At 64.3% G+C, this 27,453-nt stretch overlaps 4 protein-coding genes across 16 annotated transcripts; 1 reads left to right on the plus strand and 3 right to left on the minus strand.

The window, feature by feature from the left end:
- The first annotated feature begins 814 nt into the window (after nt 1–814).
- CAMK1 (calcium/calmodulin dependent protein kinase I) lies at nt 815–3,721 on the plus strand. Its single transcript, XM_086619304.1, has 11 exons — nt 815–903; nt 1,735–1,866; nt 2,087–2,161; nt 2,232–2,370; nt 2,475–2,601; nt 2,699–2,774; nt 2,869–2,981; nt 3,090–3,168; nt 3,261–3,348; nt 3,458–3,584; nt 3,666–3,721. Exons 1-11 carry the CDS (start codon nt 818–820, stop codon nt 3,719–3,721), a joined length of 1,098 nt encoding a protein of 365 aa, XP_086475430.1. The 5' UTR covers nt 815–817.
- Nucleotides 3,722–4,302: 581 nt separating this feature from the next.
- On the minus strand, nt 4,303–5,803 carry OGG1 (8-oxoguanine DNA glycosylase). Its single transcript, XM_086619305.1, has 7 exons — nt 5,694–5,803; nt 5,350–5,612; nt 5,095–5,274; nt 4,839–5,017; nt 4,628–4,769; nt 4,494–4,543; nt 4,303–4,407 (listed from the first exon to the last, which is right to left on the minus strand). The coding sequence occupies exons 1-7, from the start codon at nt 5,801–5,803 to the stop codon at nt 4,303–4,305; spliced, it is 1,029 nt and encodes a 342-aa protein (XP_086475431.1).
- Nucleotides 5,804–6,545: 742 nt separating this feature from the next.
- Nucleotides 6,546–19,436, minus strand: BRPF1 (bromodomain and PHD finger containing 1). 11 transcript variants are annotated; one of them, XM_086619345.1, is made up of 13 exons: nt 18,841–19,436; nt 16,694–17,653; nt 14,089–14,245; nt 12,814–12,945; nt 12,338–12,466; nt 11,050–11,362; nt 9,812–10,126; nt 8,265–8,552; nt 8,011–8,158; nt 7,307–7,443; nt 7,095–7,213; nt 6,816–6,970; nt 6,546–6,750 (listed from the first exon to the last, which is right to left on the minus strand). In XM_086619345.1, exons 1-13 carry the CDS (start codon nt 19,434–19,436, stop codon nt 6,546–6,548), a joined length of 3,654 nt encoding a protein of 1,217 aa, XP_086475471.1. The 11 variants fall into 11 exon arrangements, with proteins under 11 accessions (XP_086475471.1, XP_086475473.1, XP_086475472.1 ...); XM_086619347.1 differs by having other exon boundaries at nt 6,546–6,729; nt 12,320–12,466; XM_086619346.1 differs by having other exon boundaries at nt 12,320–12,466.
- Nucleotides 19,437–20,620: 1,184 nt separating this feature from the next.
- CPNE9 (copine family member 9) lies at nt 20,621–27,037 on the minus strand. Of its 3 annotated transcripts, none has more exons than XM_086618813.1 (20): nt 26,961–27,037; nt 25,354–25,394; nt 25,223–25,269; nt 24,837–24,940; nt 24,599–24,638; nt 23,923–23,999; nt 23,655–23,718; nt 23,436–23,539; nt 23,251–23,355; nt 22,827–22,868; nt 22,642–22,717; nt 22,516–22,569; nt 22,346–22,407; nt 22,012–22,058; nt 21,741–21,922; nt 21,449–21,576; nt 21,262–21,364; nt 21,124–21,181; nt 20,893–20,966; nt 20,621–20,773 (listed from the first exon to the last, which is right to left on the minus strand). In XM_086618813.1, exons 1-20 carry the CDS (start codon nt 27,035–27,037, stop codon nt 20,621–20,623), a joined length of 1,638 nt encoding a protein of 545 aa, XP_086474939.1. The 3 variants fall into 3 exon arrangements, with proteins under 3 accessions (XP_086474939.1, XP_086474938.1, XP_086474937.1); XM_086618812.1 differs by lacking the exon at nt 26,961–27,037 and adding an exon at nt 25,513–25,613; XM_086618811.1 differs by having other exon boundaries at nt 22,516–22,717.
- Nucleotides 27,038–27,453: the final 416 nt, after the last annotated feature.

Genomic DNA, 27,453 nt, shown 5'->3' on the forward strand with positions numbered 1-27,453 from the left:
ATCCACTACCCCTGCCCCACGCGTGTCCGCAAGGGATCCACCCCAAGGACCCGCTCGCCTCCCCACAACGGACGCGCTACCCCCGCCCCTCCTGCGTGGACGAGCGCCCCGCGGTCACGCGTGTCCTCCCCCCTGCCGCCGCCAGCCCCGCCCACCGCCCTCCCATTGGTGGCGGCTGGGCATGGCCCCGCCCCTCCCCGTGACGTCAACGCTGTCCGGCGGCGCCGCGCCGGGAGGAGTCGCCGCTGCTCCGCGCGGGGCCGGGGCCGGGGCCGCCGCAGCGCCGTCGGTAAGGGCGGGGCGGGGGCGGGGTGCCCACGCGAGAACGCAACCGGCGGTATAAGGGGACGCCCGCGCAGCCCGGTGGTGCGCAGCGCTGCTCCCACGCGTGTCCCGCCCGGTGCGGCTGTGCCAGCTGGCACGCGTGCGGGAGCCGCGGGTGGAGACCACCCCCCCCACGCACCCACGCGTGGGTTTCTGCCCCTCCCGTTGCCCGCCCGCCCCGCGCCCGCCCCTGGGGCGGGCGCGGGGCGGGCGGGCAACGGGAGGGGCCCAGAGTGTGTCCCCCGTGGGACACCCCCACGCCAGGACTCCTGCGTGGGCTCGCCGTGGGGCAGGAGCAAAGGCGCAGCGCTTGTTCCCGCCACCCCATAATGACAACCATCCGCCGCGTCCCCTTGGCACCCCGTCACCCCAATGTCCCCCTCACCCACGGCATCCCGCTCCCCTACTGATGCCCTGTCCCCACTCGTGTCACAGGTGGGAGTGGGTGGCCCCCCCCCCCCCCCGCCCCCCGCTCCTTCCCCCACGGGGCACCATGCCGCTGGGGCAGGATGGGCCCAGCTGGAAGAAGAGGACCGAGGACATTCGGCGCATCTATGACTTCCGAGAGGTCCTGGGCACGTGAGTTTGCAGATGGGGAGGGGGGGGGGACGACACCGGTGACGACCCACTCGCGGTGCCGGATCTGGCACCTCCAGCTTTGCCAAACCCACCATGTGGAGCCGTGCCAGCTCAAATATTGGCCCGAGGCGAGGACTGCTCACCTGTGCCATGGGGTACAGGCAAGGGTTTGGCAGTGCTGCCTGCCACCTGCCTCTGTCGCTGGCTGGTTGCCCGTGCCTGCAGCCCTCCCGCTGTGCCAGACACCGTGCCGAGGGTGCCCGACGGTGGTCCCCCGGCTGGCAGAGGGATGCCCAGCAGCACCCAAAGCACCGTAAGGCTCTTAGGCTGGATTAGCAGGTTAATTATGGCAAGGCTTAGGGCCCAGCGAGGTGCCAGCGTGCTGCCCGCCACCTGCCCCACCTGGGCACTGCCGATGGCTCTGCCCCGGCTCCCACTGGGCACCTTGGCCTTTGGGTGGGCCCCATGTACCCCATGGAGCCGGGCAGGGTGGCCTTGCTCACCCTGAGTGCTGCGGGATGGCACAGCATGGGGCTGCCGAAACCCACCTGGGAGCTCGTCCCCAGCATGGCTGAGCCCCGGCTGCCGGCAGCGCCACGGCCTTATCTTGCCTGATCAGGGGATGGTGCAATCATGCCGGCAGGGCCGGTGGATGCCGGGCACTCCAGCCCCAGCAGAGTCCATGTCTGGCCATCCCGGTGGGCGGCTCCCACTCGCTTTTCTCCTATAAATAGCTGGACTTTCTGCCCATTGCCATGGCAGTTGTGGCGTGGCGGCGGCAGCGGCTCTGGCCGGTGGCACCCCCGCCCCGCTTACCCCTTGCCCTCCCAGGGGGGCCTTCTCCGAGGTGGTCCTGGCAGAGGAGAAGGTGACACGGAAGCTGGTGGCCATCAAGTGCATCGCCAAGAAGGCGCTGGAGGGGAAGGAGACCAGCATCGAGAACGAGATTGCCGTCCTCCACAAGTAGGGGCTGTTCCAGCGCCGGGGTGGGGGTCCTGCTCTGCACACCCTGTCCCCCCCAGCACCCAGCATGGCTCCCTGCTGCCAGCACCCATCGCTGGGTGTTATCAGCAGTGCCCAAAATAGCTGGCAGCGCGTGACACCCTGCGGGGCCGAGCTCGGCTGCTCTCTGTCCGGAGGGCAGCCGGGAGCCCCCTCACTCCTCCGTGCCTCCCTCCCACAGGATCAAACACCCCAACATCGTGGCCTTGGATGACATCTATGAGAGTGGCACCCACCTCTACCTCATCATGCAGCTGTGAGTGACATCGGGGGGGTCCAGAGGGGTCCGGGGGGGCCATGATGACCGGTGCTGCCTGTCCCCATAGGGTCTCCGGTGGGGAGCTCTTCGACCGCATCGTGGAGAAGGGTTTCTACACCGAGCGGGACGCCAGTGCCCTGATCCGGCAGATCCTCGACGCCGTCAAGTACCTGCATGACATGGGCATTGTCCACCGCGACCTAAAGGTCACCGGGGGGACAGGACACACACACACACAGAGCCCCCTGTCGCGGTGGCAGGGAGGGGACTCTGGTGTCACCCCTCCCTGATGTCACCCCTCTGCTTGCAGCCCGAGAACCTGCTCTATTACAGCCTGGACGAGGACTCCAAGATCATGATCAGCGACTTTGGGCTGTCAAAGATCGAGGGCTGCGGCAGCGTCATGTCCACGGCCTGTGGCACCCCTGGCTACGTGGGTGAGTGCCTGCCACGGGCTGCACTGCCCCAGGTGCGGGGTAGGGGTTTCCCCCCCACTGGATTGGAGTCCCTGCTCACCCCTGCTGTCCCCTCCAGCCCCTGAGGTGCTGGCACAGAAGCCCTACAGCAAGGCGGTGGATTGCTGGTCCATTGGGGTCATCGCCTACATCCTGTACGTACCTCCCCTCCTGCCCCACTCCCTGCTGTGGGGGCCCAGCACCCAGGGGCCACCCGGGGCCAGCATCCCACTCCCCGCCACCCCCCAGCCTCTGCGGTTACCCGCCTTTCTATGACGAGAACGATGCCAAGCTCTTCGAACAGATCCTGCGGGCCGAGTATGAGTTTGACTCACCCTACTGGGACGACATCTCGGACTCGGGTGAGCCAGGGCCACCGGGGCGGTGGGGCTGGGATGCTGGTGTGGTGTCATGGTAGCCGTGGTGGCAGCAGGTGCAGGCGCTCACAGCTGCTCCATGCCCGATCCCAGCCAAAGACTTCATCCAGCACCTGATGGAGAAGGACCCCAGCAAACGTTTCACTTGCGAGCAAGCCCTGCAGCATCCCTGGTAAGGGGTCACCTGCTGCTATCTGCCCCCCTCAACTCCCCCACAGCAGCTGTGGGGCAGGGGGGCCCCCACTGACTCCCCTCCCACTCCAGGATTGCCGGGGACACAGCCCTGGATAAGAACATCCACCAGTCGGTGAGCGAGCAGATCAAGAAGAACTTTGCAAAGAGCAAGTGGAAGGTGAGCATGGGGGTGCTGTGGGGTGCCAGGAGCTGCGAGCAATGTCAGGGGTGCCACGGGACCCCACTGGGCATCCCATGCTTGGTAACGGATACTGTGGGGTTGGCAGCAAGCCTTCAATGCCACAGCGGTTGTGAGACACATGAGGAAGCTGCAGCTGGGAACCAGCCAGGAGGGCCCTGGGCACATGACTCCCACCAGCCCTAGCGAGAGGCTAGCGGGGGGCACCAGCAATGGTAAGCCCTGACCCCCCCCCCCATCTCCATCTCATATTTGTCGGGGCTGCCGCCAGGCTCTCACCCCACTTCTCCCCACAGGGTCGGATTGTGGGCATCTGCCCATGACCAGAGCTCAGCACCTGCTGCCAGACTGAGCACAGCCCCACAAGGCTGCATCCTGGTGGGGCTGGGGGGTGTCCAGCCCTTCCATGGGCACGGTGGGGGGCGGGGGACCCTGGAGTGCTGGAGCAGGGGAGGACGGTGTGGGGGAACCCTGCCCTGCTCACCCCAGCTGTGTGGGGCTGCCCCTCACCACAGGCTCACAGCAGAGCTCTGCATCCAGGCAGGGGCAGCCCCCAGGAACAGCCCCACCCCCAGAGCTCGGGGCTGCATCCCAGGCCCCCTCCCACCCCCTTCCCTCTTCCCCACGCCTGCCCTGTCACTGCCCACCCCCCCCAGCATGTTCAAGAAAAATTTTCCAAATGGATGTTTCTATTTTATTGCTTGTAATAAAGGCAAAAGGCCAACGCCGCTTGGCTCAGCTCTGTGCTGGGGGGGGCTGGACACAGCCCTGACCCTCCCCAGCCTCACTGCCCAGGGCAGCAGCTTCCCCCCAAGCAGACAGTGGGCAGGGGACAGGCAGCTACCCACATCCCTGCACATCCCAGGCTGGGAGCAGGCGCAGTGAGCCCCCTCCAGCCGCTGACCCGGGGGATCTTTCCCTCCTGGGGTGTCCCTAGGGGGGCCCATCCCCATGGCTGTCCCGGCATTGGCCCCCCCGGGCCCGACCCCGGCTGCCAGCTGGCTCCTGGCCCTTCCGGAGGTCGGCACAGAAGAGGACCTGGCATGGGGAGAGATGGTGGTTGGGCACAGCCAGGTTGGAGGGTGAGGGTCGAGCCCCAGGATGCCCAGGAGGGGGGTACTCACTGCCTGTGCCCAGCCGGCGCGGGGGCCCCACAGCCCCCGGAAGAAGTCACCTGTGGAGAGAGGGTGAACGCCAGCGCTGGGGGCACTGTCCCTGTCCCCACAGATCCCATGTCAGCACCCAGCCCTGCCCTCACCAATCTCCTGGTGGGCTCGGGGGGTCAGGCTCCTGCCCCCCAGTGCCACGCCATAGCGCTGCTGTGCGATGCGCCAGATGTGGGTGTCCACTGGCACAGCCTCTGCCTTGTCCAGGGCCATCAGGCAGACGCAGTCGGCAACCTGCTGCCAAGCAGTGCCATCAGCCCCTGCCACCGTCCTGCTCCCTGTCCCCCACATCCTGGCACCCACCTTGGTGCCCACACCGGGCAGGGTGCACAGCACCCTCCTGGCCTCGGCATAGGGTGCAGCACGCAGCTGGCACAGCCCCTCGGCGCCAAGCCCCTCGGCGATGGTCCGTGCGCTCCCGCTGACGAACTTGGCGCGGTACCCAAAGCCCAGTGCCCGCAGCTGGGCCTCGGCATCAGCGCCTGTGAGGGGGACAGTGGGAGGACGTGGGTGGGGGACATGGGGGAGCAGTGGTGGCAGCGTTGGGGTGGTGGCGGACCTGCGAGCGCCGAAAGGGAGGGGAAGGCGTGGAAGGGCCGGGTGTCGAGGCAGCAGAGGTGGCGGCCGAAGGCTTGGCAGAGGCGCTCGATCATGGTGGTGATGCGGTCGATGTGGTTGTTGGAGGTGCAGATGAAGGAGAGGAGGCACTCGATGGGGTCCTGCCGCAGCACTCGCACCCCTGCCAGGCGACACGGTGAGGGGACGCTGGGCGGGCGCCACGGCCATCCCTCGTGGTCCCGTGGGGCCACCTCACCTGGGAAGTCCTTTGCCACCTTGCGGAAGAGAGGGTCGGCCGCCCCCCAGGCCCGGTACAGGGCCGGCAGCCCCACGTCGAGCTGGAAGTAGTCACGCAGAATCTGGTCCGTCTCGGCACCGTCCGGCTCTGCTGCCTCGGCGGGACGCCCATCCTCCTCCTCACCGTACACCGTGTACCAGAGGCGCTCCCGGTCCTGCCGCAGCGTCCAGACGCGCCCCCCCAGCACGCCCGTCCAGGCCCCCGGGCTGCTCTCCCACCACCTGCCGCACATGGGGACGTCGGGGCCGGCCGGGACCCTGCCAGGCTCGGTCGTGGGGGCGGGGACCTCCGGGCTGGCTCACCGGAACGTCTGCCCCGACGACAGCACCAGGTCCAGGCGCAGCTCGGCCGGCGGGCAGGGCAGGGAGCGCCACAAGGCCGGGCAAGCCGAAGGGGTGTCCCGCAGCTTCATGGGGCCGAGCGGCGCAGCTGGGGCTGCCCGCGTCCCCCTGCCCGCGGAGGCGGCGGACTCAGGTACCGCCCGCGCCCCGGGCTGCCCACGACCACCTCGGCCCCCGCCCCACGGACCCTGCCCGGCCCCGCAGCGTGCCCCAGCCAGCCTCTGCCCGGCCCCGGCCCCGCAGCCTCAGCCCCAGCCCCAGCCCCGCGGCCCCGTCGCTCCCCCACCATAGAGTTCCCCGCCGCAGGCAGAGCGCCCGCCCCTTCCTCGGCGACGCTCTGGCCCAACTTCCGGCCCCGCCCCGGCAGCGGCGCCCGCACGTATGCGCCCCGCCGCTGGCCCCGCTCCCGTTCCCCTCCCGCCGCTCCCCGCCCGCAGCGGCCCCGGCTCCGCAGCGGAGGTTTATTTTCTAAGAATCAATAGATTTTTCTTCCTTCAAAATAAATACAAACAACGTCCGAGCGCGGGGCCGGCCAGGGGCTGGGCCCGGGGGTAGGGGGCAGCACGGCGGGGGCCGCCCCGGGGCGCGGCGGCGGCGGCCAGAACAACATCCCGGGGAGCCGCGGGCTGGGAGAGCGGGCACCGGGAATGTGAGAGGGAGGGGGCGGGGCGAGGGGGGGCCGGCCCTCCCCCTCCCGGTCCCCGCCCCCCGGTGGGTGCAGACCAGCTGCACCGGGGGGTCGTCCCCGAGCCCCGTTTGCCCTGAGATACGGCGGGGGAGCGGCCGGCGGCGGGGCGCAGCGGCGGCGCCGGCTCAGTCGCTCTCGCTGGAGTCGCTGCTCTGCTCGCCCTGCACCTTGTTGCGGTGCTGCATGGCGCGGTGGTAGGCGATCTGCACCGACTTGCGGATGTTGGACTTGCGGCCCTCCAGCATCTTCTCCTTGTCCAGGTCCTGGTTCACCCCCAGAGGCACCAGCTTTGTCCGGGGCAACCACTGCCTGCGGGGAGCAGGGGGCCACCTCGTTTGAGGGTTACAATCGTCTCTGGACACCCCCCCCCGAAGCCCCCGGCGCCCCGGCCTTACCAAGTGCGCTTGTTGTCGAAGAAAAGGACAAGGTAGAGGTGCTCGCGTGCTTCCTGAGTCATCTGCTCCCCCAGCTTCAGCACCTCCAAGGGGGGCACGGGGATGGGGACGCCGTGGTGGAACATGCCTTCCCGCGGCATCTTGGGGTCGATGATCTGCCGAAAGGGCAGGGAAGAGCTGAGAGGGGAACGGGGACCCCCAAGTGCCACGCTGTGGGAGCGGGACATGGATTCCCGAGGCCTTGACAGCGGGCGGGAGTGCGCAGCCAGCAGTACTCACCAGCGCCGGGTAGGAGGGGTACCCCCGGCACTTGGCCCACACCAGGTCCAGGGCATCCAGGGAGGAATCCTCGTCCTCGGACAGCCACCCTGTGCCACGGCCCATGCCCTTGCGCACCACTGTGCAGGAGGAGAGGGGAGAGGCGAATCAGCTGTACACCCCCCAGGTGACTGTGCCAGCCGGGCACGTGGCTGTACAGCCGCAGTACTTACTGCCGTGCCCCACGCCTCGCCCTGTGCCCACGGAGTACGACTCATTCTCCGTCCCCGACGTGTCCTCGCTGCTGTCCTCTGGGAAGTTCACTCGGGAGAAGGAGGGTTTCCCTCTGCCCTGCTTGGAGGGCGTTGTGCTGCAGAGAAAGAGAGCGGAGCTGTCAGTAGGAGCCACATTAAGCTTCCAGAAACAGCTTTTGAGAGGGCCAGCCTGGCAAGACACCAGGGCTCGTGGGCTCCAACCGCCAGCCTCGGCACCAGGGAGGACTCAGCAGAGGTACCAGGAAGAAAGGTGGGACGGTGCTTCTCCTGGGGCACTGGCCGGACCCTCAGCCCAGTTTAACCCAGGAGGACCCAGAAGACGTGCACTGATCCAAATCAGGGCCGCAGGCAGGAACCTGCTGGAGCTGGCTGCTGAAAGGGCCTGTGCCGGAGCAGCTGCTGTGCCAAGATGGAATTCCCCGGTTCATGCTCCCTACTCGCCCTCAGCAGGGCAGCACTGGGTGCTACGCACTCACACCTTTAGATTTTACATTAAAAAAAGGCACAAAACCTGCAGCTTCCTAGGGTTTGGCTACCAGCAGCCGGGCTGCAGGAGGGTGAACGAGACAGGTGCCATCTGACAGGCTCCTCGTCCAGCAAGTCAAGGCTGCAAGCCACCCTGGGCAGCACCAGCACCGTGGGAGCCGGGCTGGGCATGGTACCTGGTACGGTCCGAGGCGGCACTGCTGCTGCTGCTGCTGCTGGACTCCGAGTCGGAACTGCTCCGGGGAAGATTGCAGTCATTGCGGTACACCAGGAAGCTCTTCTTCACCGGCTGGTTCCCGCTGCTGAAACCGTTGGCTGGCAGGTCTGCAAAACACCCCACCAGAAGAGCATTACCACCACACGGGACCCTGAGCGCTCTCCTGGCGGGACCGCGGCCGCCTGGCCGCGCAGGGGGAGCGGCTGCACCCACCCATGGGAGCGTCTTCGGTGGACTTATCGCTGTCACTGTCTGAGCTGGAGCTGGGGCGCGGGCTTCGTCCTCGCTTCCGCTGCCGCTGGGAGGACCCCATTATTGGGAGCTGGGGTGGCCCGATGGGGCTGTTTCCGTGCCCGGGAGTGATCTGGCTGTCTCGATTCTTCGGGGGGCGTCCTGGACGTTTTGGAGGGCCTGCAGTTTTAGGGTTCTTCTTTGAGAAGAGTACTGAGGTCCTCCTACCAACTTCATGTGCTGGGGTGGAAGAAGAATTGGGACCCAGACCTGGAAGAGGGAGAAGGAGCTGGCTGCAGCCCGTGGGACCTGGCAGGGACCACACAGCAGCGGCACCTAGGAACAGCTTAATTTCTTAGGAACTCCATCTCAGAAGATCCTCCATCCTGAGCTCTGCTGTGTCTGTGCCCTCAGGGTCAAACTACCTAGTCTGCTGACAACAAAAGCTAGATGGGCCCATCAAAAACCACTCCACCAGCCAGAGATGCTCTAATTTTTCACAGGCAGCAACCTCACAGAAACAGAAGTCAAGTGCGGGGAAGCAGGAATAAACCTTTCCCATGACATGCAGCAGCTGAGAAGCTCCACTGCATCCTTGAAAGACAAACACCCTAAAAACTCCCAGTTTGCAGAATGGCCTGCTTTTCCCGGTGCTTAGAGGGCAGGAGGGGGATGCAGAGGTGGCAAACCCCCAGTGACACCCAGCAGCTCTGCCTGGAGCTTTGGCTGTGCTCCCCATGGAGTGAAGCTCAGCATCTCCACCCAGGAGGCCACGGAGCTGGCAGGTGGCCCACGTTCGGCTCCCAGCCCTGGGAGGGCGTCTGGAGCTCGGCAGTCAGTGCAGCTGTAACTCCCTCCTGTGCCCCCAAGCAGGAAGGGATGCTGAAGGCAGCCTGATCCGTAACGCCCCTAGAGAAACCAGGCAGTGTGGCAGAGCTGGCTGGGCCAGGCAGGAGGCAACAACCCATCTCACGCCCCACATCACGCAGCTGGGACTCTCACGGCAAAGTGCTCAGTCTCTGGAACGACGTCCAGTTCCTCGGCCACACGGGAGGCAAGCTCACCGGGTGAACATGGACCGCAGCTGCCAACACCAGCGACCTGCTGGCTCTCCCCAGAGGCAAATGCACACCACGAACAGGAGGTGGCCACCTTCGGCTGCCAATTCCCTCCTGCTTGGCAGGAACAGCTCACTACAAACCACCCAGCAGGGTACCGTCCTGGGGTGGGCAGGCTGGGAGGGAGCCCAGGGAGGTGCAGACATTGTACTCTGCACCCACCCCTATGGGAGGCACTACAGGAAATGAGGGACCCCTGTAGGGGAATGGGAGATAAGGGACTGCCCCCCAAGAGGCCATCTGCTCTGCTCCTAAGGAGGAGTGAAGAGCGAGACGTGTGCGGGGAGCTGCCTAGGCGGCCCTCCTGCCTCACCAGGCACCTGGCAGGGCAGTCTCTCCCCCAGACAAGCCAATCCAGAGGCAGTTCTCCATCGCTCCCCAAAACTGTCAGTATTCTGGAGGGATCAGTACCTTTGCCAGTCTCCTGGCTGCTGCTCTCTTCTGCTGCGCTGTCTGTCTGCAGGTCCTTCTCGCAGGGGTTGTGCGACTGCAGGACTCCCCTGGCAGAGGAGCTGTGCCGCTCCAGCCCGTCTCGGCCCAGGTCCCGTGGGTGAGCGAGTTTCCGCCGTAGGACTGTGATCTCCTTCTTGATCATCTTGGCCCGGCGGGACCGTCCTATGCTCTGCTTGCCAGCATTGACCTCATCCAGCCGCTCCAGCAGGATCTTTAGCTGCTCCTCCAAGGGCAGGTGCTTCTGATTCTCTGAGAGTAGCAGCCGCACATCTTCTGGGGGAACAAAGAGGAGCAGATGGATGAAAGAAATTGGGAACTCTTTGGAGCTCCTCTACCTGAAAGGGCATGGTGCAATCCAGGTTCCCCGCAGGCAGGAAGTAGCTGACATGGTACTGAACACCTGTGAACACGGGAAGTTACCCTAAAAGACTTGGAAAAGGAGCCCTGTGGGAAGCGAGCCAGTTGGGATTGCTGGGGAAAGCAAGCTGATCAGCAGCTTGGAGAGTATCAGAGTTCCCATCGGCTGGGACAAGGACACAGCAGGAAAAAAGAAGGGGGTTGTAAAAGGAAAAACGAGCCAAAAGGATCCTGAAGCATTACGGAGCAGGGAAGTTCCCCTGTCTGAGCCTGTCCTGTGCTAGAGCAAGGAGAGGGGGACCCCACAAGGATCCTTCTCCGACAAGCTGTTCCTGGTGGTGCTCCCCACTGCCCAGAGACAACCAGACTGCAACCACGAAGCCAGTGAGATCTGTCTGAGGAGTGCCAGGAGCTGTGTGGCAGCCAGTGAAGCCCACAGCTGGAGAGCGCAGGGAGCACCCAGCTCTCACCAGGGGGAGTCAGTCCTTCCAGCCGGGCAGCACAGCAGGAGCCTCAGAAGCTCATGGCCAGTGCTGGGGACTGGGTGAGTGATGGTACCTGTCTCCCAGGCAGCCCCTTGCTTTGACCAAGAGGAGGACGAGGGACCAAGGGACTGGCAGGACACACAGACAAGCCACTGCCTAGAACCAGCCTAATGAGGCCAATAGGTACCCAGCTGGCAAAGCCCCCACCTCTGCGGGGAGCAGGCACACACGGCCCAGGCATCCAGCTGAACCTCCCATGGGAGTCAGCTCAAACAGACTCCCAGGTGCCCTGTCTGTGCCCAGGCTTTACCTCCAAGTAGCCCTCATACCCCACGACAAGGGATGAGTACCCACCGTCCTCGATGTCTTGGACCTGAGCCTCTTCCACCGTCACACAGTGGGGGAAGTGCATGCCTGTCTCAAAGTCAATGCCCATCTTCTCTGCTTGCCGGCGAGCCTGCCGGAGAACGGCGCCTCCCTGCTCCCGCAGACGGATGGCTGCCCGGTAGAAGATTGTGTCTTTGGCATTGTATTTCAAACAGTTGTTGATAATCAGGTTGAAATCCTCCTCAAAGTCGTCGAAATTCAGATAGCGATAGGCTTCCAGATTTTGTTTCATTGTCTGAAAATCCATCGGCTTCTTGATGTGATCCAGGTAGTCTGGGACCTGCATGAGGAAAGAGCCAGAGCTAAAAGCTCGGGAGCCATCAATTAGCATTACCTGCTCCAAGAAAACAGTCGTTAGAGGAATCAGGTATCGCTCCCTGTGTTCTGAGCAAATGCACATCGGGGGATGCCGTCTGCTTTTGCAGCTTGAGGAACAGTAACGCCTCCGGACTGGGGAGCCCATGTGCTGTGCTCAACCTGCTAGAGCAGATACGCACTCTGAAGCGTTTCTACGGCTCCAGCGCACGTGCCAGCATCCTGTCCTCTCCTCCTGTCTGTGGGCAGCTGGGATCCAGTACACTACATGGTGTTCCCCAGGGAACGAAGCCGCAAGCCTGGCCCCCGGGGGTGAAGGTGAGCACAGACAGGTAAAACAACTGTCCAGGTGGCAGCAATGGCTGCAGGTGGGACCACACAGCCTTCTTCCCCAGCTCTGCTGAGACACCTCCGTGCCGAACTGCTGCCAGAGCTGTGCAGAGCCAGCATGGCCTTTCCCCACCTCACCAGGCAGGGACTCGATGATGGTCTCAAATAACTTCCCTTGCCCCCAGCAGTGACAGTCCGGGGTCCAACCCGTTTCTGTGCTGTGCTCAGTCTCACCTAGCAGAGGCCTTCACAAGAGGACAGGTAAAAGTGTGCTGCCTGCCAAGGGCCGGCATTCTGCCTTTCCCAGTGGGAATCCCCAACTGCTCACAGACACTGGAGAGTCACCAGCAACACACGCAGAGGAGGAGCCGAGTGCTGTGCTCTCGGCCAGCACCAGCTCAACTGTTCTGCATCCAGCTCACCCAGGAGTGGCATCTCTGCACACCCTCCTCGGGTGAGCAGTGCCAGGATGTGCAAGCCAGTACCACGCTGCCCAGGGGAGCTTCCGGCACAGAGGGTGCCCTGGGCAGCCCTTGGCATGAGCAAGGGACAAGTCTGAGTGAAGAAGAAATCTGGGGGAGGGGGTTCTTACTTCGTAGATTTCTGTTACCTCAGACAGAGGGACCGGCTCACTGAAGATGTTGCCAGTGTCCTTCTCCTGCAGCTGCTCGAGTGTCTTGCGGAGGAGGATGAGGAAGGGGGTCAGCTGCATTTCCAGGGCCACCTGCTGCACTTTGATCTGAAACAGAGGAACAGAGTTGGGCTGAGCCCTTGCCTGGCAGCCAGGCGGGGGGGGGGACAGTCCCCAGGGAGCAGCAGTGCAGTCCTGCGGGACAGCGACAGCTCTCCTCGCACAAGGGGCAGGGACTGCACCTCACCCCTGTCTCTGGGAAGCCAAGGTGTAACTCTGGCTCCAGCACCTGCGCGTACCACCTCAGCCTTGCAGAGCAGCCACCTTTGCTCAGAGCCGCTGGGGCAGGGCGCAGCACGGCTGAGGGGACCCTGGCACACACCCCACAGCACTCGAAAGAGCCCATGCTCATGCCCACCCCAGCAGCTCCCCAAGGAGGGGCAAACAATCGTTACCGTCTCTCTCTTGAGCTTCTCCCGCTTGCGTATCAGCTCCACCAGCAAGCGTGCACGCTCTAGGTCATGGCGGAGGCGCTGCCATGACTTCAGCTGCTCCTTCAGGGCCCAGTTCTTATCCTCAGTGTCTCTCTGCGGGAACATCAGAGACTATGAGCTTACAGGAGATGTGTCCCCATCTCCACCTTCCTGACCATGTGCCCATCTCCACCTTCCTGACCATGTGCTGGGGCTCTTCCTTGGCAAAGAGAACTGGCATGCCTGACCCGCTGGTTCAGCAAAGGTCCTAGTTCTCTCGTTGTAACCTAGGCAAGTGATTCAGAAACAGTCCAGCCTCTGGCCAGAGCTGAATACCTGCTCCTTGGTCATCAAGCTCTTAGGTTGCCAGGAGGCAGACATCCCAAGCCTCTGGAAACACTCTTCCTAACACGACTGACTGCCTGCAGCTGCCCAAGAGCACAGTCAACAATACCAGGGTCTGTGCTGCTCCTCAGAGCTCTGGCAAAGGGCAACAGGGCAAAAAGGGAACACAGCTGTGGTTGCTTGCACTTCTGGAGCATCAAAAAATGCCAACTTTTATTTATGCCGTAGCCAAAGATAAGCAGAAGCAGCCTCAACTCTTCTCCAGCAAATAAAACTGAGAGGGGGCAGAGGCAGGAGAAACCCCTGCCCGGTCACAGTCTTCAAAGCGCTCAGAAAGAAAGATTTAGAGCTCGGATGGGGAGCCAGAAGAAAAATCTGGCACCAGAGACTTCACATCTGTGAGGCACTGACTAAGGGCTGAGGCAGACAGTGGGCTGGAAGCAGCACCCACAGGGAACGCTCCTGGAGCGGTTTCAGAAACAGGAAGCAAGGCCTTGGTTCCTTCCAGACTGTTTCTGGAGATCTCCGGCCATCTCTCTCAACGCTCGCTGACACAGCAGCCTCAGACCAGGGCCGTTTCTGACAGGTTCGCCATCGCCGCTGGCTAAACGCGGGGACAAGGAAGCAGCTAACGTTCTGCGTGGCAGCATGAGAGGGCAGGATTCCCTTCCCGTGGCAGGCTGCCAATGCATCGCCGCCTGGCAAACCTCTGAACGCCAAGAGCAGAGAAGGTGAAGCAGCAAAAGCAGCTGGGGCTGCCCTTTCCTCAGCCGGGAGCTCCTACCCCTGGCCCTGCTTCTGCACCTGCAGGCACCACATGCAGCAAAGGCTTTGAGCCCACAGCTCCAAAGGCGCAGGAAGCACGCGCGCGCAGCCAGGACTCCCTGCGGTGCCCCAACGAGCAGCCCTTACCTGGTCGCAGTTTCTTTGTGACTGCAGGTGTGTCTGAAGGCGGCGCAGCAGAGGGACGCCGTTGCGGGACTGTCTCTTCAGAGTCCAGTAGCTGTGCAGTCTCTGCATGAACTGGCTCTTCCTCTGGATGGTCAAACGGTTTGTAATCTTACTGAGCCTGAAGAGGGGAGAGGAACCACAGACCCCATCAACAAGGCAAGCCTGGCTGCTGCCAGAGAAGCCCTGGCAGGGGGCACTTAGCAACAAGGCCACCCGAGAGCAGCTGAGCAGCTCCTCAGGTGGAGAACACCCTTTCCCGTGACAGGAATTTCTGTAATGTCAAGTCATGTAGTGCAGCAGCACCCCTGAGACAGCTGCAACAGAGGACACCAAGAAACATCTCTCCAAAACAGACTTTTCCCTTCTACCTCCTGCCAGATTTCAGGCAAAAGCCTGGGGCAGGCTGTGCCAGGTCGGAGTGCAACTCAGCCACATTGGGCGCCAGAGCTTTAACAGCTCCCAGTTTGCAAGACCGCAAGCGTTCAGCACTGCTATCCCAAAATCATTATTAACCTGGCTGAGAGCCACCCATGGTGACAAAAGCCCTGGCCAAATGTTACCAGACAAAACTCGAGCCCCAGGGCACCTGTGACCTGACCAAACCTGCCAAAGCATGATGAGGGAACAGGAGGCACGAGCACAACAGAGCTCCTACCTGAGCTAATGAAGAACTACCCTCAACAGCCCAAAGCACCACAAAAGGGATTTTCCTACTCTCTGCAACAACAGAAAGCCTGGATGGGCTGGGACAGCCTTGTTCAGCAAAGATGAAGATGTGGGGAGTCAAAGGGACGAACCCTCAGCACCTCCACATCTCACAGGGACAGCTCTTCACAGGGGATGGATGACTCGACCTGCAGCAGCCTCAGCTGAAGAGGCTGGGGAGAGCAGCCTCGTGTGCCATCGCCAGCCAAGCACAGCTCCCACAGGAAGACATTTGGCATTCTGGCAACAGCCCTTGAAGAATAATTAATCCCAACAGGAAGGCCTGGGGAGAGGTTAACAGCTTCTAGCTCAGTGTGGGTTTCGCTGCGAGCACAATGATAGCAGCAAGAGCCTACAAACTGCCTGCCAACGCGTCCACACACGAGAAAAGAGGCTCTGGCTACGGAGCAAGCCCTGAGTGAGCAATAACATAAGGCCGGGACACAAACAGACCGTGGCGGAAAGCCAGCCACTGTGTAGCAGAGACCTGCCCCCGCAAGTCACCAGAACGCTGCCAGAGAGCAAAACCCACGGCTTCTGCGTGCTCCCCTCCCACTGCCCCGGAGCCTCGGCAGTCTCAAGGATGCGCAGGAAAGTGGCGGTCCCACGTCCCAGCGCGTTGCAGCCGTGCTCGACGGTGGGCAGGTATGGTGCTCGGGTGTCACAGGGTTACACCCCTGGCACAGCTCCTGCCGCAGGGAGGAGAGCTCAGCAGCTCAGAGGCGGTGGTTTGCAACCACAAAGGTGAACGCTTCCGTGACCGACCTGCGCTTTGACCGTGCCATGCCTGCTGTAGGGTGACGGCAAGATCCAAAACCATCCTAGGATGCTTCTACGTGCTTCTGCACGCTGCTGAGGACACCCAGAGTTATAGACTACACTAACAAATTCTGGCAAAGCTCATAGATGCTCTTGTTTTGGGATTTGCACACCAGCCCAATGATCAGACCAGACCAAGACACGCGGCGGTTACACCTGTAACTACCGGGTGTCTGTGCCTTCCCGTGAGCAATCAGGGTCGGGACGTGACAGAAGATACGACCCCTGGCAAGGCCTCCGGTGCCTCCCAAAAGCACCTGCACTGCCCTCGTGCTGCGAAGCCAACCTCACGACAGTTGTGCCCCTCGGCAGGCAGGAGTTCTGATCCTCTCCAGCCACTGCTGGCAGGGAGCTGTGCAGAACCTCTCTGCGCTCCGCCGCTGCCCGGCCCCACTCCGACAGGCAGCACCAAGGCAGAGCTGCTGCCTGTGACCGCTGGCACAAAAGGCTGAGGAAGCCCAGGGAGGGGTAAACGGTCGCTGGGATGGGTGAGCTGTGCTCAGCAGGGCACAGGGATCCCCCAGGAGCTGGATTCGAGGCCTCTCCGCTCCAGAGCCCAAAGTACCCTGGGGTTAGCCCATTTCCCAGGCCTGAATCGCTCCTGCGCTTCCCAGCGGGACCATCCATCTTTCCCTCGGCATGGCCTCGAGAGGAAACAAACCCTGGCGGAAAGGAGAGCAGCCCCCTCCTCCCTCCCCGGCTTACTCCAGCGCCTGAGGTCAGCACAACAGGAAAGGAGCGCTGGGAACCCCCAGCTGCTTCCTGACGCGTCCGGCCAAGTTCATTCTCTGCTGTTAAACTAACAGCAGCTATTTCCTGCCCCACCGAGGGCCCAGAGACCTTCGCAGGGCAGCACATCGCCCTGCCTCTCCGCAGGACTCCCGGAGGAAACCACCGACAGCCCTCTGCGAGAACAGAGCGAAACGTACCTGTGCCAAAAGCTAAGGAGAGGAACAAGATAACAACTGTGTGGAAAGCAGGACATGAGGCACAGAGAATGGGAGAAATTTCTCCACAGCTGAGGGAAGGCAGCAGGTCATACCTGTGCGGGGGTATGCAGGGCACAGAAACCACAGGTGCTGCGGCTCGTTTCTCCGCCAGGATCTTCCGCGCCTTCTTCATCTTGATCCTAGACTTGGCTTTTGCTTTTTTGACTTTCTCAGAGCTCCAGCCCTTCCCTTCCTCTTCCTCCTCCTCATCCTCCTCTTCCCCCTCGCTGTGGGAAAGAGCGGGAAGCCTGCGCACGGAGCCCGGCGGTGTGTGGATGTCGCAGTAGGCGGTTTTGCGCACGCTGAAGGAGGTACCGTTGGCCCCCGTCTCTCGGACAGGCTCCATCTTCATGTACAGCCCGGCCTGCTGGGCACAGGTGACGTGGAAGGCGGTGTAACAGTTGGCTTTGTGACACTGGATGCAAGCCCCAGAGCCGCGCTGCTTGCAAATGTAACAGGTCAGCTTCCAGCGCGCGGGCGGGATGTGCTCAATGCTGTCGATGGGCTCCAGGAAGACGGTGTTGGCAAAGCACACCTCCGGGATCCAGAGGGCACAGACCACGTGTGCCCAGCGCCCGTCGTCCGTCTGCTTGAAGGCCCCCCCCTTGTTCGGGCAGAGGGCGCAGTCCACGGCTCGCGAGGGTGACTGCAGGCACCGTCTGCAGAGCCACTGTCCCTCCGGGATGTAGGGCACCCCGTAGCACTCCTGATGCACAGCCAGGTTGCACATGTCGCAGAAGAGGATGACGTTGCTGTTCTGACATTCCCCGTCATTGCAGATGCAACAGACGGCATCCTCATCCACCAAGGCGTTTGGATCCCCCTTGTTGTGGCTCTCGAAGTAGGACTCCTTCTCCAGCCGGTCCATCAGGTACTCAAAGATCTCCTGGGGAATGGGGCTCACTCCTTCGGTCTTCCGCCTCTCATTCATGATGTCCAGCCAGATGTAATCTTCTTCGTCCATGTCGTACTCCACCTCCTCATCCAGCTCCTCTGCCGACTTCTCGATGTACCTGGAAGGACAGCACAGGAGGGTGAGAGCACAGCTGGTGGGGACTCGGAGCTGCTGAACCCTAACTCCTGCAGGCTGTGGCTGAGGGAACCTTTAAACACTACAGCCAAGCCATATGTCAAAATAAAAATAACAGGGACTAGGCAGGAACGTGCAGAAGCGGCAGGTGCTGCTGCACCCTGAGCAGCGCAGCGGCACAACAGCGCATTGGGCACGATGCAGACAAAACAACACTCGTCTCACGGGTGAGCTACGGGCCTTGGAGACTCCTTGGCGCAAGATGGGAGCCTGCATGAGCCACCGAGCAGGTGCCAGATGCTCTAGAGACAGTGGCCTCGTGCCCAAGACACAACAGCAACCAGGCAGAAAGGCACCACGTTTCATTAATTCTGGTGAGGGTGGCTGTGCCCTCTTCCTTCACTCCCAGTGGCAGGTGAGGGGATGTTATTTAGAGAGGAAAGAGCTGGAGCGCCAAGGCTGCTGCTCCAGCAACTGATGGCAACCACCCTCCACCATCGCAAGCGGCAAAGCAGACACCTCAGGAGGAGGTTTCTTTTCCAACGCCCTGGCACAAAATAACGTCATGATCCTGTCCCTGGAGCGCAGTGCCTGTTTCTCAGGGCATGTGGTGACTAGGATGGCGGGGTGGCCACACACGCCTTACTGTGGTTCAGTACTGAATCCCTGCTCAAGGTATGGCTTTGGGCCACCGCACTCACCAAATCACGCATGGGAAAACCACAGGACAACAAAGACACATTAAGCTCCCCAACAGACATATCTTACAGGTACACCTTGATGCTGTGGGGCTCTGGAGCTACCCCAGCATACCTCTGAAGTGCAGTGGGGAAGGCAGGAGGACGCGGTTGGTTTTTTGTTATAACTGTACCTGCTGTTCCAGCAAGGAAAGAGCGCAGCAATCCAACCGCTGGCAATGACCTAAGCAGTGACCGAGCGCTCTGCAGGCACACGGACCCCTCAAAACCAGGGTGTGATGCCAGACAGAGATCTGAGAGCCTGAAACCACGGGGTTGCCAACTCCATGGGACTCGGGAGAGGCAGATGGAGGCCATTTCCATGAGCCACAGAAAAACCACCTGCACAGAGCGGGGCCAATTCCGCCTCCGGACCCGGGGCATGAGCTAGAGCTGCCCAGGAACCTCCCCACGCCCCGGGTACGGCCCATACCTGTAGTAAGAGGTGGGGCGAGGTGGGGCATCAGGGGTGTCCTGCTCCAGCTCCCGGTACACCACCTCGGGGAGCTTGGGTGTGGTGCCGGCCGAGGCATTGTGGTGGTGGTGGTTGGAGTCTTTACGCTTCTCCTTGTTCTTGTGCTTGCCAGATTTGGGTGGGACGCTCTGCGTCTCCGTGTTCTCTTTATTGCTCCCGTTCTCGGGCACCTCCTCGGGAACCTCCTCGTCCTCGGACACCACGTCGAGGTTATCGAAGATGCTGATACGATGGACGCGGCCGTGCAGGTCCACCTCCACCATGCGCTGGGCCTGGGCATAGGTCATCACCTCCCGGCCAGGCGACTGGGAGGTCTCGGAGGGGCTGGGCGACTGCTTGTTGGCGGCGCGGGCCTGGCGCCCCTTCTTCTTGTGCTTGCGCAGGGGGGTGTGCTGGGGCGGGGGCGGGTTGTCGTGGTCATAGTGGTAGAGGTGGTACTCGATCCCGCTGTAGCTCTTGTAGATCTTGCGGCAGGTGCCCACCGGGCACTCGTAGGGGGGTTTGGTGGCCCGCAGGTTGTGGCAGAAGGTCTTCACGTCGAAGTCTACGCCCATGGCGTCGCCCGTCCGAGCGGGGCTGGGGGGGTCGAGGGGGGGGGGCTGAAGCGAGGCCAGGCCGGGCCGGGCCCCCCGCCCGCCGCCCCCTCGCCGCGCCGCCCTCCCCTCCCTCTCTCCCTCCCTTGCTCCCTCCCTCCGGCCGCGCTCACCGGCCCCGGGGCCGCGCTCAGCGGGCGGGCGCGGGCGGCGGCTCCATCAGCGGCGGCGGCAGCGGCGGGCCCGGGCCGGGCCGCAACAATGGAGGCTGCGGCGGCGCCTGGCGCGGGGCGGCCGCTGGGTAAAGCGCCGCGCCGTCCTTAGCAACCGCACTTTCGGCACGGCCGAGCCGGGCGCGGGGAGCGGCGGCGGCGGTTGGCGGGAGATGGCGGCGCGGGCGGCCGGCAGCAGTCGGCGGGGACGGAAAGGCCCCGGGAAGGCCGGCGGGAGCCGCGCAGCGCCGCCCGAGGCGAATCTGCCGCTGCGAATCGCGGGCACCGCCGTGGCCGCCCGGGAGCCCCGCCCCGGCCCGGCCCGGCCCTCCCCCCGCTCCCCGCCGGTCGCGGCCCCCCGCACGGCAGCAGGTCCGGTTGGAGCAGTTTATTTACAGTCGGTAACGCGGTACAGCCCCACCGAGCAGCCCCGGCACCACCCGGCTGCGGGGCGGGCTCCGGGGCACCGGAGCTGGCGGAGCGGGGTGCCGGCGCCCCGCGGAGCGGCACGGTACAGGCAGGAGCGGGGTGCAGGCAGGAACGGGGCGCAGGCAGGAGCGGGGTGAGACCCCCTGCCCCACGGAGCTGGCGGGGCGGGGACCCCCGACATGCACCCAGCCCCTGGGTCGGCCTTCTCTCCGGGGCCGGGAGCCAGGCTGCCCTCCCGGGGGACACGCACCGTGGCCCCCAACAGCCCGGACCGGGGCGCCGGCCCTGCCCGCGCTGCCGCGGCCAAGGGACGGTGCGGCCTGGGGCAGCCCCGCCGTGCCGGGGCAGTGCTGCCGGCTGGGCGGGAGGAGGTGGGAGGCGGGGACGCCCAGCCCCGTGGTGTCACTGCCAGAAGAGAAAGGTCCCAGGCCCGTCCATCAGCCGTAGCAGCTGATTATCACTCGTGGAGGGGGCTGCATCGCCATGGCCAAACCCTGGCCACTAGCAGAAGAAAGGTGACACGTGTCTTTGCCCCACCAGCCGGCCCCGTGGCCCATGGAGGAGCTACTGGGAGTCCGCCTGGCGAGGCTTGATGTCACGGGTCTTCATGTAGGAGAGCAGCTGCTCGGGGATCTCAGCCAGCACGTCCTTGGCCAGGCGGGCCATGCTCAGCACCTGGTTTCCCGAGTCGTCCACATAATCCCGAAACGGCACAAACTTTGAGGGAAAGAAGTTTTCTGCCCAGTTGGAAACAGCTCTGCGGCTGCGGGGGTCAGCGAGGGGCTGAGAATCTCATCTCTCGCCCGTGGTGGGACCAGGCTTGATGCTGGCATTACCTGCACAATGTCCCTCTCGGCGTAGCGTCCCCGGGAAGACACTCGTACCTCGTCACCGTCCAGCTCCTCCATAGCTGGGAGGTGACAGCTGGTGTCACTGAGCCTCGGTGGAGTGGCCACCGGGGATGAAAACACCGTCCCTTCCTCCGGGACACCAAGGCGCCCTTGGTGTCCTGGAGGAAGGGATGGTGTTTCCATCCTCCTTCCTTGTGTTCCCAAGCCCCAACTCACCCTCAAACTCAGCTGGACCCACTCCCACGATGATGATGGACATGGGCAAGGCAGAAGCCTGTGGAGCAGAGGCACAGTAGTGGCAGCTGGGGCAGCATCCGGTGTTGGGGTGAATTGTGGCAATGAGAGTGCACTCACAGTTACGATGGCTTCCTTGGTCTGCAGCATGTCAGAGATGACACCGTCGGTGATGATGAGGAGGACGTGGTACTGTGAGCCGTCGGTCACCTGGGCAGCCGCCCTATGGGGACAAGGGATGGGGTCCCTCCAGTAGCCTCACAGGGCTTGGGGACAGCAAAGGGGGCGGAGTTCCCCCAGCGCTCACCCAGCCACCTGGTTGATGACAGGGGCAAAGTTGGTGGGACCATAGAGCTGGACGGTGCGCAGGCTCTGGAGGTAGGACTCCAGTACACCCTCGATGCCGGCGCAGCTGGGGTTGTCCGCATTGTTGTTCTAGGGGACAGAGATGGGCGCTTGGAGGGCGACCACAGCTCCCGGTGTCCCCCCTCGGCTGTGGGATGCTGGGGCAGGATGCAGCCAGGGTGGATGCTTCCACCCCATCACCAAGCTGCTATGGACAACCCCACCCCGGTGTTCCTCCCCACCCTGGGGCACACCAGGGGGAACTGGTGGGAGATCTTGCCGTCAGGTGGGAGTTTGGCACCGAAGCCATAGGCAGGGAAGAGCTTGTCACTGTCGTAGTCCTGGATGATCTCCCCCACTGCCTTCAGTGCCAGGGCATAGGCACTCAGCTGGTAGGGGCTTGCGTAGTGCAGCGACGTGGGCTGCGACGGCATCCCTGCAGCACAGCGCCCGTCGGCACCCACCCCATGGGCGGCCCCACAGCCGCAGCGACACGGGGAACCCCCACCCACCGGCTGCACTCACCGTTGGAGGCCGTGAAGTCGATGGCGACGGTGAAATTCAGCTGCGTCCTTGGGGGGGGAGAGCGAAGGAGGCTGCCGGCCCCACGGCGCAGGGGTGCCATCCTCCAGCCCCACAATGTGATGTGTCCTTCCCCCCACCAGAATCCATCACCTGTGCCCTGCCTTCCCCAGCCAGCACCCCACAGCCCAAGGCCACCATCCTGCACCCCCTCCCTAGCCCCACTGTCCCCTCGTCACACCCAGGCTGCACCTGCGCCATCACTGCCGTCCTTGCCCCAAGACCCTTGCCCATGAGGGGTCTCGGGGAGCCGGGGGGCACCTAGTCCCCCACTCACCCGCCCCGGATGTAGTCAACAAAGGTGAACTCGGACTCAACGGAGAAGGAGAGCAGTGTCACCTGTGGGCATGAGGGGGTTTAGACTCGGACCTCTGCCCCCCTGCTAGGCACAGCAGGGGGGGTCAGACCTGGCCCCCACAGCCCCAGGAGCGCCCCAGCCCCACTAACAGTGCCGGAGTTCACGTATTTCTTCTTCTTGCATTTCTTTCTGGGGTTCAGCACCTGTGGGCACAGGGATGGGTTGGCCCTGACGTGGGGTACCCCCCAGCCCACTGCCCCAGCCCCCCGCCATACCTCGTACACCGTGAACTGGCTCTGTGCTCGAGAGAGCTCCCGGTAGCTGGTGGCAAACTCCCCGATGAAGTCGTGGCTACGGGAGGAGCGTGGGGTCAGCGCGGCCAGGCACCCTGGTGAGGGGCACCCCAGGAGGCGATGGCAGCACCCCAATGTCCCCTGCCACCCCATGGGCACAGCCTCACCTCCCGTCCCGGTCCCAGTCGTACACATCTATCTTCACTGTCCTGAAAGCGAAGGTGGGCAGTGGGTGAGCCACTGGCCTGGCTGGCACGGTGCCACCCGGCCCCCTGGTTTGGGGACACCCAGCCCTGTACCCCACCCCACACCGAGCACCCAGCCCAGCAGCCACTGGCAGAGCCGCGCTGCCTGCCTGGCCTGCATCTCTGCCAGGAGGAAAGCGGGAAATTTGGGTCACGACGGGGGCGCTGGAAAGGAGGGGGATGCCTTTATGTAATTTGGGTCGCAAAAGAGGAAAGAAAAAACCAATAAGGACCCAATTCTGAGCTGCCTGTGGCTGCAGGGCCAAACCCGCGAAGGAGATGCTGTGGCCCCATGGCCGTCCCTGTCCTCGTCACCACTGCGCTGCCCCAGTCCCTGTCCCCATACCGGTCATAGTCACCATTGCAGAGGGCGCGCACGGGGATGGTGAAGGGCTGCCACACCGGGTTGAGCGTGTTCTTCACCACCTCCGTCTTATGGCAGATGGTGAAGCTGCAGGGACAGGGCAGGGTCGGGGCGTGCTGTACGGTGATGCCGGCACCCTGCCTGCCCCACCGGGCCCCCGCGCTCACGTGCCATCCTCGTTGCTGCGGTAAAAGACGAGGAAGGGGTCGGATTTTCCAAAGAAGTCCTTCTTGTCCAGCTTGTTGGCGCACAGCTGCATTGTGACGATGTCCTAGGGATGGGGACTGTCATCATCGACCACCTCCTCGCCCTGGGCCCCAGCAGCCACCCACACCAGGTAGGCTGTGCAGCCCCTGCCTCACCAGTGCCAGGACATGGGCACTCACCCGGCAGTTGCTCAGCTCCTCGGCCAGCAGCAGGATAGTCCCGCACCGCTTCCCTGGGACCCCCCTGGGACCAGAGGTGCCAGCTCAGCAGAGGGACAAGGGATGGACAGGGGCAGGAGGTGGGGTTAGGGCTTGTGCCCCACAGCTGCTGTTCGGCAGCGTGGTCAGTGTCCCCAGCAGGGGATGTGCAGGGAGGGAACCTGTGAGGCAGGTAGCTGGGGACACGGTGTCGGACTCCCCCCTCACCCTGCCATGGTGTGTGACTCACGTGAGGGCTCTCTCCAGGCGGCCTCGCTGGGACCCAATCACCTCCCCCAGTGCCACAAACGCCTGCCCCAGGAAGTCCTGTGCCCCAAGCACATCGCCGTGAGACCCTGCGGGCTTCTGGCCACAGTCTACCCACCCCCTGCCCTCCCAACACGCCCACGATGCCTGCTGTTACCTTGCCACCTGGCCACCCCAAATGTCCTGAACCCACCCTGTGCCCCAAGAGCCACCCAGCCCTGCACCCCCAGGACCACCCCAGGTCCCCACTCCATGTGCTCTGGACTCATTTGGTGCCACCTGACCCACCTCACAGTCCTGGGCCCACCCTGTTCCCCCTCAAAGCCACCGCACATGCCCTGCAACCCTTGGGCCACCCTACACCCATCCTGCACCCCCAAAGCCACTCCTGTGGTGCATCCTGGCCCAATCCTGCACCCTGCCCCACCAGGCACCCCCACGAGGGCTGAGTTCCTGGGGCAAAGCAGGGGCTGGTGCATGGTGGGCACCTACCTTCTGCCAGTCCCCACGGGGCACAGAGAGATGGAGAGTGAGTTAGAGCCCCCTGAGGGACACCTGTCCCCCCAACAGCACCCGCACAGGGCACAGCCTCAGGGCACCCCACCGCGGCGTCACGCTGGGGTGTCACTGTGTGTCCCCCCGGCACGGGCTGCGCTCACCTGCTTTAAAACGGAGCAGCTCTTGGAGTCCACGTTGTAGCTGGTGATGGGAGAGCAGAGCCCTGAGCTGGTGCCTGTGGGGGTGGCCCGGCACACAGCCCTGCTTCCCCACCTGTATGGGCTTTTCACTGCTGTATCCTTATTTACCATCCTTATTTACCATCCTTATTTATTACCAAATTAGTGCTTTGTTCCACCCCAACCCAGGGCTGAGCTCTTCCCTGGCCACCCCACTCACACGTCGAAGCGGAGGTTTTGCTTCTCCTCAAAGTAGTAGTCAAGGACGAACTTGCGGACAAAGTCGGGGTTCAGGGTGTTGTCGATCACCTCAGTGCGCCCAAACTGCAGAGAGAGGGGTGAGGGTGGACCCCCCCCCCCCCCCCCAATCCCCAGAACCCCTTCCCATCACAGCTGCCCCTGTGCTAATCCCAGCAGGGGGATTAGCGCTGCTGGCAGGGCTGGATCATTAGCATGGACATGGAGGGATCATTAGTGTCGGGCAGCCATATGGGCCCGTTTAACCCAGCTGGGGATTAGCCAGGAATGGGGGCACTGGGAGCAGCAGCACCCCTGGTACGGGGTTGGGGGACTCCCCAGGGACCCGGCAAGAGGGGCTGTGCTCACCTCCTTCCACTCACTGCTCCCTGAGCCCTGCATGAAGAGGACCACCACTGCGGAGAGAGGAGCAGAGCTGTGCTGCCGTGCCATGCTACGCTGTGCTGTGCCCATGCCCCCTGCCAGGTCCCACCACCCACCTGGGTCAGATTTGGAGAAGGTGTCCATGTCCAGCAGGTTCCTGGGGGGACAGAGCCAGGCATGAGCTACCCTGAGTGCCACCCACCTAGCTCCACAGTGTGTCCCATGTCCTCCCCGCCGACCAGGGGATGACTCCACAAGGCAAGGCCATGCTGTGCCCCAGTATTCTGGGGGGATGCGCTGGCTCCCACCGCAACGTTCGGCGGGACAGTGGGATGAGCAGGGAGCAGCGTCTCCAGCGCTGACAATGATTGAACATGACAGAGAACCCATTTAGAGGATGAAACCTTCCCCCGTGCCGCCGCCACCGGCTGAGTGCCCGCTGCACCCTGGCAGCGGGAGCGCAGCTAATGGTGGGACACATAAGTGAGAAAAAAGGAGACACTTGGAGCAGGGGCCGGGCAGCCGGCGGGAACCGGCTCCATGCCCCCGGTGCAGCTGCCGGCGAAGCCATTGATCCTCGTCCTTCGCACCGTGTGACACCGGAAAGTGCTGGGGGACTGCGACCGCTCCGCCGGGATCCCTCCCGCACGCCCGGGGCAGCCCACAGGGTGGGCTGGGAGATGGCTGGGGGCGGCGGGGCTCAGCCAGCTCCCCTGGCCACAGCACGCAGGGGAGAGGCCCCCCGGGAGCTCCCCCAGCAGCCCTGCATGGGGCTGAGTCCTTGGGGGGGCTGCGAAGCCGGTGCCTGCCCCTGCCCTGGGCCGTCTCCAGGAGCGAACTCCGGCCCCTGCCCGGACCTACGGGGCCCCGCAGCCGCTGTGCCCGCAGGGGCTGGCAGGGAGGGCAGGGGCTCAGCGCAGGAAGGGGGCACGGCAGCCCCTGGCCCAGACTGGAGTTTGCAGGGCTCGGGGAGACGCCAGAGCTGCTCAGCCAGGCAGGGGCCTCCGCGGGGCTGGTCGCAGGCCTCCCCTGACCCCCCCGGCGTGGGGGATGCTGCTGCCCAGGAGGCCGCTGCTGCCGGTCCCTGCGGGCAGGACCCCCTGGCTGCGGGCAGCGGTGCCTCTTGCCAGGCTATATTTAGCCATCGTCAGACCGGCTCAGCAGCCGCCGCTTCCCCGCGGACCCCACCAGGAACCAGAGGCACCGGGCAGCACCTCTCCCGCCGCCCCCGTCCCGCGATGGGCCACACGCTGACCCGCTTCTGGCCCCGCTGCCTCCCACCGAGCGTACGGAGCCGGACAGAGCCGGGCGGCCCGTCCGCAGCTAGCACCGGCACCCCGCGCCCCGCCAGCATCACCCCGAGCGGGGCCGTCCCGCGCCGCAGCCCTGGGTAAGGGCAGCAGGTCCCTCCGAGCAGCTGTGCCCGGTGCCAGCGTCCCCCGGGACCCCGCGGAGCCGTGCCCGGTGCCAGTGTTCCCCGGGACGGGACCTCTCCCCAACGGTGGCGGCCCGGCACAGGGGCGTTTGGATACGCCGCGGCACAGAGCGGTGCCCGGGCAGCGAGGGGGACCCGCAGCCCACCCCGCGCCGGGGCCGGGGGCTGACCGGCTGGCAGCGAGTGCTGCGGGACACGGGCACCCCGCGGCGCATCCCCGTGAGTTTGGCACCCACTGGTGTCCGGGCGCCGGTCCCCGCCCGCTCCCCCGCTCCGCTCGCGGCTCACCGGCAGGACACGGTGAGCTCCACCTTGGTGCCCGGCACGCTGCCGGCCGCCGGCTCCAGCGCTCCCAGAGACGCCATCCCCGCCCGGGCGCCGCCGCTGCTCCGCGCCGCCTCCTCCCGCGCCGCCGAGGCGGGCGCGCCCGGGGGCGGGCACGGCACGGGCACGGGCACGGCGGCCCCGGCCCCGCCGGCAGCACCGCCCCGGGCACCGGCTCGACCCGCGACGGCGCGGCCCAGGGAATCGGCCGGCCCAGCGGGGGCTCAGCCCCGGCTCAGCTCCGCTCAGCTCCCCCGGGACCGCCCGTCCGGCGCCGCGGACTCAGCTCCGCTCCCCAGCCCCGTGCGGCGGAGGCTCAGCCGCGACTCCCGCCCCGCCGGGGGCTCCCTCTCGGTCCCGGCTCGGTGCTATTTCGGTGCCGCCGCTCCCGGAGCGTGGGCCGGGCTATTTATAGCGAGCGGCGCCCCCGGCGGAGCGGCTCCCGCCGCCCGGATGC

This window comes from Tauraco erythrolophus, chromosome 12 (assembly GCF_009769465.1).
Source record: "Tauraco erythrolophus isolate bTauEry1 chromosome 12, bTauEry1.pri, whole genome shotgun sequence".
Lineage (NCBI taxonomy): Eukaryota > Metazoa > Chordata > Aves > Musophagiformes > Musophagidae > Tauraco > Tauraco erythrolophus.

What these genes read in the sequence shown, in the direction of transcription:
- CPNE9 (XM_086618811.1), bottom strand. Translation starts at nt 27,037, where the DNA reads ATGGCGTCTCTGGGAGCGCTGGAGCCGGCGGCCGGCAGCGTGCCGGGC. An exon ending in GCTGCTCCGTTTTAAAGCAG is followed by an intron (nt 24,000 to 24,598) that starts GTGAGCGCAGCC and finishes CTTGGGGCACAG; the next exon opens with GACTTCCTGGGGCAGGCGTT. An exon ending in CCGAGAGGGACATTGTGCAG is followed by an intron (nt 20,774 to 20,892) that starts GTAATGCCAGCA and finishes TTTCCCTCAAAG; the next exon opens with TTTGTGCCGTTTCGGGATTA.
- OGG1 (XM_086619305.1), bottom strand. Translation starts at nt 5,803, where the DNA reads ATGAAGCTGCGGGACACCCCTTCGGCTTGCCCGGCCTTGTGGCGCTCC. An exon ending in CTCCCTTTCGGCGCTCGCAG is followed by an intron (nt 5,018 to 5,094) that starts GTCCGCCACCAC and finishes TCCCCCTCACAG; the next exon opens with GCGCTGATGCCGAGGCCCAG. An exon ending in GCGCCGGCTGGGCACAGGCA is followed by an intron (nt 4,408 to 4,493) that starts GTGAGTACCCCC and finishes TCCCCATGCCAG; the next exon opens with GTCCTCTTCTGTGCCGACCT.
- BRPF1 (XM_086619346.1), bottom strand. Translation starts at nt 19,436, where the DNA reads ATGGGCGTAGACTTCGACGTGAAGACCTTCTGCCACAACCTGCGGGCC. An exon ending in CCCTGCATACCCCCGCACAG is followed by an intron (nt 14,246 to 16,693) that starts GTATGACCTGCT and finishes TCCCCTCTTCAG; the next exon opens with GCTCAGTAAGATTACAAACC. An exon ending in CACCGAAGACGCTCCCATGG is followed by an intron (nt 8,159 to 8,264) that starts GTGGGTGCAGCC and finishes GGTGTTTTGCAG; the next exon opens with ACCTGCCAGCCAACGGTTTC.
- CAMK1 (XM_086619304.1), top strand. Translation starts at nt 818, where the DNA reads ATGCCGCTGGGGCAGGATGGGCCCAGCTGGAAGAAGAGGACCGAGGAC. An exon ending in TTCCGAGAGGTCCTGGGCAC is followed by an intron (nt 904 to 1,734) that starts GTGAGTTTGCAG and finishes TTGCCCTCCCAG; the next exon opens with GGGGGCCTTCTCCGAGGTGG. An exon ending in CAAGCCCTGCAGCATCCCTG is followed by an intron (nt 3,169 to 3,260) that starts GTAAGGGGTCAC and finishes CTCCCACTCCAG; the next exon opens with GATTGCCGGGGACACAGCCC.